The 10,420-nt window shown below is 38.7% G+C and overlaps 1 protein-coding gene across 3 annotated transcripts in view; it reads left to right on the forward strand.

Moving 5' to 3' along the window:
* The window catches only part of pappaa (pregnancy-associated plasma protein A, pappalysin 1a), a 97,327-nt gene extending 87,620 nt beyond the window's left edge, over positions 1–9,707 (forward strand). For all 3 annotated transcript variants that reach the window (XM_085358318.1, XM_085358319.1, XM_085358321.1), the window contains exon 22: positions 9,379–9,707. In XM_085358318.1, the coding sequence (XP_085214444.1) occupies positions 9,379–9,483 (105 nt within the window). In that variant the 3' untranslated portion in view covers positions 9,484–9,707. The remainder of the gene's footprint in view (positions 1–9,378) is intronic.
* The last annotated feature ends 713 nt before the right edge of the window (positions 9,708–10,420 follow it).

Genomic DNA, 10,420 nt, shown 5'->3' on the forward strand with positions numbered 1-10,420 from the left:
TTGTAACATCTTGCAACAAAAAAAGTAGAATTGTGTCTCAAGTCCATTTAGTATGTGTGATTCTTAGTATTCAATAGTACAGCATGCAAGTTTACACACAGCTTGTAATCTACAGTTTGTTTATTATGACTTTTCTTCCCCTGCTGGGGCTCAGACCACCTGCTGCTGGTAATCATATATGGACACGCCTCTGCCCAGGCTGAGGGGAAAAGAGCATTTCTAACATTTCCCCAAATAACTTTGTTGCCTCCTAATACTTCAATATATTGGTAATAGATAGAATAGTAGTAATATGCTATTTATCAGCAAAAATGTCGAGCAAAGTATGGTTTTACTTTCCAGAACCTCAATTGTTGTGGAGGAATCTTGCAAGGCTTAATGCTATAGTATTTCTAAGCCAAAGAAACGGCATACTGAAAGTCAATAGTGTGATCCACAAAACTTGTACAAAACTATTACTGAAATAACTACACAAATTAAGCGTGAAACCATCCAGTGAATGCTATTATTACTAATAGTCATACTAGAAATAACAATGAGGTGAAGATAAGCTCCGTGATCTTCACCGCGATCTGCTATAATTCTTAATTTTCAAAGAAATTGGAAAGTTTTATCCGTTTTTCTTAATGACTCTAGGCTGTTCCCCTGGGTTTACACCTGAACAATGCTTGTCCAAATTCTATTTAAAGACATTATGCATGGACTGCAACTACAACTGGCTGGTGTTTTCCACTAGTGGGTCCCCTGCAAATTATTCAAGGCATTTAAAAAAAATTATTCTGAAATAACCAGTTGTAATTTGATTTATCAGATGCCAGGAGCAAGGGGCAAGGAAAGGTTACTGTGGGTGAGAAAGAAAAAGGAAACACTAAGGAATTAAGCTGATATGTGAAATTGATATAGGAACAAAGGAAAACCAGATGTTTGACATTAATCCCTTTTCTTGCGAGCACATTGCTTAATTGATGCTTTTTGCTCGCAAACACATGTTGCTTAATGTCTTGGCCAATATAAACATACCTTGTTTTCACGAAACTCAATTTAACCTGAATGCGAGTTTTAAATGATTACATTTTAACAGCCTTCCTGACAATCTTTATATGTTACTTTGATATCGCTGCCCATATTTCCTCTCTATTTATTGTTTTAGTACTTGCGTTAATAAGACATTTGGATTTAGTTGTTTATCTCATATTCTCACAATCATTCCTTTTTGATCAACTCAGACAAGTCAGTTACAGGGCGTTTTGCACCTGATGCTTATTTTCTACAATCCATGGCGATTAACCCAGGACAGAGATTCATAAAAAAAATATGTTATATATAATAAAAACAAATGTGTAACTCATTACAGATTCTGCTTCTCTGACCTGCTGATTAATGCTTTTCCCAGCTGACAAAGACAGACAGTTTTTATCTCTTCAGAGTGAAATCAATGTTCCCATTCAGACCTCAAATAAAGACATTGTTCCAGCTCGCTTACATGTGCCTAAACACGTATTTCATCAACAAAGGTTTTGTTTCTGTGACACTGTGATTTTTTTTTTCTTGTTGTTAGCTAGAAATTTTTTTTAAGTCATCCACAGTTGTCTTAATCAGAGACAATAGCATAATCCTTTTTTGTCTGTCTTTGATACAGTACATTTACTCTGCTATAATGAAATACAGTTCCACGCATTAAATTAAATGAAGTTATTTGTGAGGTGTAAATTGCATTTTTTTTATATTTAAGTACCTGTGCATTAAATTTACTGACTAGAGACAAAAATAACTTTTTGATTTTTTTTGCAATATCTCCGATGTCTCTTTGCAGTAGGCTCCTTGACCCAGCTGGTTGTATTCTGGTTATATCCTATGTAAAAGCAAGGTTACTGAGTGCACACGTTGGTTTGCCATTAAATAGCCCTCTTCCGACAACTATGTCGCTATTTATGGATGTAAGTGTTGATGTGAATTTCTGTTCAATGTGATTTTCTGTATATGTAGACAGCAACAGTTTCATCAGATGTATAACATGTAATTGCCAACGTTACCCCACTGCACTCTCCAGCTAACTGCTATTTTGTCTCTGTCCTGACAGCCACGTGGTTAATTTACACAGATAATGAATTATAAAAGTTGTAATGTAATTGCACTGTAATAAAATTTCATAAATAAAGCAAAACCAACAGATAAATTATTGTGAGAGAAGAAGAAGTGAAAGCTGTGTACTAAATAGAAATGCTGTCATGCAGTTAGCATTTTTTTAACATTAGCGTCAGCATTTAGGAAATATTTACTAGTTGTGGCTCTGGCAGTACAACTAGTACAAACTTTTTCTACATAGACAACAAAACCCAAACGCCAGTCAATGCCGTAACACAAAATAATTGTTCGTTAATGTTGTTTGTGTAAGCTAGCTAGCTTTTGCCATCACCTTCGACGCTGAAAATGAATCTTTCTTCCGCTGGCTTCTTAACGTAGCTAACATGGTGACCATTGAGGGTGAGAAGAGTAGTTTTTAAATACCTTTTTGTCTAGTATGAATAAACTGAGTAAAGGTGGTGCAGTGTAGAGAGCGTGAATGCACATAGGAGCCGTGATAGTAGCCTACAGAAGAATGAGAACCAGCAAAGGCCTTCTCAAAGACTAATGGAAAACTCCATAGGAGCCCAACGCCCCACCCCCATCTCTGCATTCCCTCATTCATTATCTCATTATCATGCAGTCTTCCCTTCACACATTCCCACTTTCAGTCACTTGGGTTGTCTTTTTTTTTCTCACTCTCGCTTAATCTAATTCACACACAAACAAAACGCACCTGAACAGACACAAACCATCAGTTACTGGTCATTCAGTAGGAATTTTACTCTTGCTTGTTATTGTTCCCAGTGTATGTCATTGAACTTACTGGTGCTTTATTTTCATAAAACCACAGACAGATCTTGTTTGCCTGATTACTTCTATTTACTTCTCTATTTTGGTAACAGAACAAAATGGTTTTCCAACATGCACTCATCATCGTATATCTTTTCTATGATTTGAGTCCGTCCAGCAAGTCTGTGGATAATAAATAGATAAATCAACAAGTATTCACCCTCACTTCTTTATTCTGCAACCAAAATCCAAAAAGGTCATGTAATGGTCAGTAGTTTATCATTTTTATGTCAGTTCAATGATGGAAGAGATACAACACAATTCATGAAAACATCTGTACACCCCAGTTAATGAAAGCTGCTTAAAGTGACTTCTTTACCGCTGTTGCACGATTGTTTATTATTATGCTCTCCGGCATCACAATCCATGCCTCTTAAAATGTAAACTGATTCAACAGTTCAATGTGAAAAATCTTAATGTTTGGAATGTAATACAATTTCCTCCAGACACAATCCGGAGCACTTTGTTTTCTTACCAAACAAAATCATATTAAAGGAATTATGTAATTTTCACTTAAGTTTTCCAGAGCTTTCTCTTTTTGCATGTTCGTTCAGAATTTATTCCCGATAAGAGCTGAATAACAGCTGGAAGGGGGAAAAAATAAGGGGAAAATGTACTGAAAAGCAACGGACCTCGTTTACTTTTCTTCCACTTCCCAGCAAATACTGCTATATCCCTTTGTTTTGGTAATGATTTGTGTATTAGGAGTTCTGGATGACTTGCTGTGTGTTGTTCAACCCCAGGAGCTTTGAAGGTGCAAGGACTGGCTGCACGTAAGGTCACCACAGGATCTCCCCTTAATAGTTGCAAGCTGTTGGCTGGATTTGGACAGGCAGAGAGGAGAGGAAGTAAGGGTTATGGAGTGTGCCTTTCTGAGGGTTCCCTGCACAAGACCCTTTTTAGCCCCCCCACCACCTATTTTGGAAGGAATTCCTTTCTTGGATATAGTTGGCCTCTCTTTGAGAACATTTTATGAATGTGCCTGTATGTTTTTCTGTCTGATTTGGGTCTCGGGTGGGCGCTGAGATCTTTCCCAGCCCCTCGCCGCTGTTTACCACTCTCAGTCTAGCACAAGTATGCTCAACATATGATTTGCTATGTGTCATGACTGATGCTTTTTGTTCAGGTGACAGTCTGATATCTACTAACCGCTATGGCTGCAATCCATCTTTTGAAACAAAAACAAATCCTGTCTCTATGTAAGTCACCTGGAAACACACAATCTTTAACACATGATCTTTTATGAAAAGTGGCTGTTGCTTTTCCACATGGAGGCCAGTGTACTGTGATAGAATTCAGATTTTAATGGCATAGTTTCCTTTAATTCCTACTATTTATTTGTATGAGTATGGGGAGCAAGGACTGAAGGTGGACTGGGCAAAAAAGCATGAGAGAGAGGGGAATATAAAGAGCAGGGCTTTTCTACACAGCTGAGCAAAGGTAGTTACACAGCTGGAGGACACACTCCCCACAGGTTTTAGGGGTTTAGGCTGGTAACGGATGCCAAGTGCTTGCATTTGAATTGCCAAAAGTTAGTTATGTGTTCTTTGGTTCTTAAGTGGCTCTTTTTCCTTCCATATCTAATCTGTAACAACTTTATTTTTGCCCATTGTTCTTTCTGTCTCTCGCTCTCATTCCAATTTTGTATTTATAGCATAAGTCTGTGACTTTTAATTTAAATTTCTTAATGGCCTCGGTTATCTCAGACTCATATACTTGTAAGATTTCACTGATAATTAATTTTTAGGTTTTTCAGTACACTAGTGCTCTTGGTGCTGTGACAAACAATTCTTTGAAATCTTCAGACCTGTGAATGTAATATATGAATGTAGGAGCATGAACATGCCACTGGTTAGGTTTTGCTTATATCTTAAATTCTAGATAAAGACTGAATAAGAAAGCAAAACATCTGTATTAACACACTCTAATCTATAATGACATGTAAGCAGCCATATATATTTTTATAATTCCCTCTAATAATCTTATTTATGTAATTTACGTAATAAACAGTTTGGTATCTCTAGATCTCTAGATAAGCCATTTCCCTTTCTCCCAGCCCTTTGCCCAAAAAGCCACCTTCTTTCCTTTAAGCGCTGGCTTAAACGCACAAACTGCAAACACAGACATGTCAATAGGAACTCTGTTATTTCGTCCTGTTCCTGAAATTGAAGGATGTGGCTCTGACAAAGTCTGTGTTCTTCTGAAGGGCTTTCATGTTGCTGTCAGTGGGTGTCCTCGCACAGGCCTTCTCTAGCCCAGGGACATAGGGCAGCACGATGGCCCCCAGGCCCACAAGGCCAGTCAGTCAGTCTAATTTCCCAGCCACCCTGAGAGAACCTTAAGTCAGGGCCAGATGTGGCAGCTGGCGCAGCCACCCTGGAGGTCAAGGTCAAAGGAAACCATGTCAAATTTGCCACCCACCATCACTCTCTAGATTGAGAGATAAACAGAACTGCCCTTGGAGGAGAAATAAAGGAATGGGAAGTGTATTGAGATATTGTGCTGCAAGAGAAGGGGAATAATAAAGCAAGACACAGCAAGCGAGACACTCCAAAACAAACAATGTGGAAGTGTGAAACTCAGAATTTTTGTAATTAAACTAGGAAAGAGTTGTACGGGAATGAGGAACCCCATGTTCTTGGCTTCAAAATGCTACAAAGGAAACTCTGGTCATGCATTTGACAGCTGTTTTTGAAGTGTGTCTGGCCTTGGGCTTGTAAAGTCATCACACGTAGGCCTCATTTTCTCAGAGGAGTCTGGGCACTGCCCACCTGGCCCTGACATTAAGAACACCGCCCCCACACATAAACAACTTATTTTATACCTAATTTCAAAGGAGAACCTGCGTCACTGCTCCTCTGTGACTAGCATGCTCCCCCACAGACCCGCTGTCAATAAAGTCCCAATTCTTAAAATTATTGCCCCTATTTTATGTCATTTGGCACCAATGAAGGTATAACATTTTGGTTGTAAGCATTTTCTTTTAACTGCAATCTAAAGCAATTTCAAATTTTGCTTTTCTAATTTTTTTTTAGAAAAGTACTATGAAATCAAATTTTTTATATATATATTATAAGGCTAGCACGCCTTATTTCAGTCATGCAAGCCTTGAAGCGGGTCACTGACCCCTGGAAACTACTGGCCACTGTGGAAAAGTGTATAGTAGATGTATAATACAAGTTGCTGGCAGCTGCTAGTGTGAAACTGTCACAAACTGGTATGTAGCGGTATATGGCATATTGGTAAATGGCGCTACACAGAAAATCTCTTTGCAAATGCGTCGGTTTCTAGCAGGTAGCTGCAGTCACCAGAAGTTTGCACAATCACCAACTACTAGTGAGTACAAGTAGTTGACATTAGTTTCCAAATTATTGTTAGACAGTAGCTCTCGCTGGTCAGGAAGACTACTGTCGTATCTGCAAACACTCATCAAGTGGTAATGAAATTCTGTACAATGTAAACTGTACACTGGATATGAGCAGATTCCATGCAAAATGAAACGTGTGGCTGAGGAAAAAAGGCTACGCATTAGAATGCTTGACTCCAAACTAAATGCTGTTCCTTAACACTGCAACCAACACATTTCAAAAGATGCAGTAGCCAAATCAATGCTACAGGGTGTTTTTGGTGCAGCACCCTCTTTTTGACTCACTGGAGATAGCCAGCAACCTCCAAAAACCACTTTCCAAGCGATCAGAGGATACATATTTTTCCTAGCCACTGGAAGCTGGTTGACTGATCTTTAAGCCTTTGTGGCTGAAGCTGTAATAGCTTAGAGACTGTTTGCTTATCAGCAGGCCACCTTTCTTCCAGTTTTACCTCACTCTCCCAAGCTTTGGACCTCTGCACTACACAATTCCATTATAGTTAAACTGAATCTAATGAAAACTATCAGAAACTTGAAGATCTGATAAAATTGTTTAGTTGTAGACAGGAAATCAATCAGTGTGTGATTGTAGATCAAATTAAGTTTTTAACAGCATCTTTTAGTTAATGGGAAATTCAAATTTTTAGATAGTATGAGCTCATGGTGTAATTTGTAAGATGGCATAGGAGTAGTCTCAGTAATTATACAGCAGCTACTCCGTATTTAGTTAATAGCACAATGATCCTCTCCTGGAAACAACTCATCCTCTAGTAGCCAGATAGCTTTCACTAATAGCTGTCTTTGTCTTGAGACGTGCTGTTAGAATCTGCTGGTTGCACTGACCAGGTTCTATACATTTTCAGTGTATACTGAAACTCATTGTGCAAAAAATGAAGTATCAGTCTGCTCTAACGTGAAAGAAATGACATTGATAGCAAGCCTAGGACAAAATGCAGACATCCTTGGTTCACCGGCTGCCTTTCACTGCTTGGACCACACGTGTTTCTTGTTTGGCCTGCAGATGAAGGACACATTTTGTGTACCGAATCAGCTGAAGCAGGCCCCCCAAGAGGTGGGCAGACAAGTCAGCAGCAGCTGGTGCTAGTGACGCATTACCATCGTTATCTAGTGACGTCAAAGCCAGAGGCAATGTCCACTGATCTTCCGGTTCTGTGTTCACCTGCAGGATTTCACTTTGACATAAGACTATCAGAAAAAACAAGGGGATCAATTGCTGTAATAGTATGGTTAATATCATGAGTCTTCTATGAGCAGAAAATGTTGAAAAAAAGACCAAACACTTACCTAAAGTCACCTCATAGTAGAATGACACTACTGTTTGATGGCATCACATAAAGTACTGCAAATTTCTAGCATGAAAAGACTTGTTAGATGTAATTGCCCATTAGTTTCATGGTGCTACCCTTCTCAGACATTTTTTTTTCTTATTTTCATATTTTACCACCCCAATTTCAAAAAAGCTGGAATGTTGTGTAAAATGTAAATAGAAACCAGTTGCTGGACATTTGGGAGAGGAATGTTGTCCAGTTCTTGTCTGATAGAGGATCCTAGCTGCTCAAACAGTCCTGGGTCTTCTTTGTTGTATTTTTCTTTTCATGGTTCGCCAAATGTATTCAGTTGGTGAAAGATCTGGACTGCAGGCAGGCCAGTTCAGCATCTGGACATTTCTACTATGAAGCCATGTTGTTTGACAGGCCTTGATTAAAAAACATGTCATCCATATGGGAGTATATATTGCTCTAAAACTTGTATATGGCATTCAATATCGATGCATCTTTGCAGATGTGCAAGCTGCCAGTTTACACATCTCTTATGTATCCCATAACATAAGAGATGCAGGCTTTTGAACTGAGCAGTTACATCAAGTGGGATGGTCCCTTTCCTCTTCATGGTCCAGAGCATACAGCATCCATGTTTTCAGTAAATAAATACAAGTTTGATTGCTGTGACCAAAGAGCAGCATTGAACTTTGGTTCATTTAAAATGATAATATGGCTTCTTCTTTGAATGACAGAGCACACAAAGGATTTCTGGAACTGTTCCTGAAATCATGCACTGATAACAGAATCATGCCAGTTTTTAATGTAGTGTAACCTGAGGGCCCAAAGATATCCAGATCTTCAGCTTTGTCTATAGTGCTCCATATTCTTTTGATAATATTATGTAATGTGTCTTGATGCATGCTCAATCCTCCAGATATGGACATTTCAAATAGTTCATCATCTGGTCATTACTAAGTGATGTGAGTGGCTTCCTGTCCTCCATGCTGATGTTGGATGCTAGGGATGCCCAACTCTCTGTGAATGCTACTAATCGTCTTTGATCAGTGGTTGTGATCAACGGTCATGACAATGGACATATTATGATTATGAGACTAACCTCACAGCTCATTGTTTGTCAGTGGTGCTAGTGTCAGTCATTGTGCAAATGTACTGTTTATAAGGTTGGGGAACCCTGCAGTCAGCTGAGACTGAAGAAGTCACTTGGATGAATGATGAAACATTTCTCCACTAAAAACGCTATGTCCAGATGCAAAGAATCAACTTTTTGGGATTATGCATTGTAGTTGATATTTGTTTTGTGTGATTTGGGATCCACTGCCCTTCTATATTCATGAGAAACTCTGCCTGTCTAAGATGCTGTTTTTATGTGGAGTCACATTACTGGATGCTCCCATTTAACTTAATTAGTTGTAAAATGTTCCTGCAGAAAATGGTACAATGGTTTTCTATCTTCTATTGAAAATAAAACATTGCTTTATGAGATTTGCAAATTATTCCATTTTGTGGGTTTTTGGTTTTTTTACACATCGTCCAAACTCTCTTGGAGCTGGTGTTGTACATTGAGGTTATGAAGAAGTGTTACTATAGTGACGTTGAGGATGTAACAGTTTAGCTTCAGGATTAGGTAGGGTTCAGGTTTTGACTAAGAATATTTGGACAACTTCTGTTTTGAGGATAAAGAGCATGTGTTTGTGTTTGTGAGCTTACAACTTCATAAGCATTAAAAAATGGATAGATGGGCTCTAAAGTTGGCAATTACATATGAATTTAAGTTTCTCATTCTCTACGCAGGTGATTCCATTCCCAATGTCCTGTGACTTACGAGATGAGTGTTCCTGTCGGGATCCCAATGCTGTAGAGAACAGAAAGGATGAGCATGTCCACTACCTGGGGTGACCAACCTTAGCAAGGACCCTTTGTTCAACAACCTAGGACCCTTTCCCCAACACCACATAGCCAAAGTGGCTGAGGCAGACTCTCCTTCATCCTCTTCTTGGCCTTCGATTTCCTGCACATGCTGCTTACAAGGCATACCTCTCCATCCATCCATACTGCAACCCCAACCTGCTGAAATGCCTCCATCTCTCCACAACCGAAAGATACAGAAAAGAAGATGGGACTCCATAATACCTTCATTTTTCAGCTTAAAGGAAAGTAACCCCTGCAATACATTAAATCATTAAAGTACACATTAAGCAAAGCAAGAAAAAAAAACACGAAATAAAATGAATTACATGAAGCAGACATTTTTGAAAAAAAAAAAGAGAAAACAAAACAAAACAAAAAAAAGAACAAAAACAACAACAACAACAACAACATAACCAAGCCTAGGTAGCATGCCTTTTGTTGAGTTTTGTGCTGGCTTTAGTGTCTATTTTAGTGACCTTACTCTACAATCAAGTGATTGAACCAAAGGTATATCAAAATGCATACGTCAAGGATAGCATTGATTGTGTTTCAGAAATATGAAGGAAGTTAAGACAAATGTTAAAAATAATCCTCACACACTCTGAAAGCTTGTTCAACTTTTTTTTTGGAGGGGCTAGAAGTTGGTGCTGGTCAGATATTCTATATCTGTGTGTCACCATAAGTAAAGTGTGTTTCTTCACTGGCACATCAGAGGCTTTAGGTTATTTCGATCTTGGTGGGGAATAAGAGAGCCATGTTAATTTGGAAGTCGCAGATTCAACACACTCACAAAAACCCAAAATATAAAGGCGCACACAAACCACAGCTAGCCACAGAAACAGTTTCCGAAGACAATTTCATAAGTATAGAGCAAAATCCCAAAAGCATAGTGAAAACATTTTAGGGCTTTCACTACTGCCCATCT

This window comes from Diplotaxodon limnothrissa, linkage group LG7 (genome assembly GCF_057381915.1).
Source record: "Diplotaxodon limnothrissa isolate DT_005_m linkage group LG7, D_limnothrissa_male_GT1.1, whole genome shotgun sequence".
Lineage (NCBI taxonomy): Eukaryota > Metazoa > Chordata > Actinopteri > Cichliformes > Cichlidae > Diplotaxodon > Diplotaxodon limnothrissa.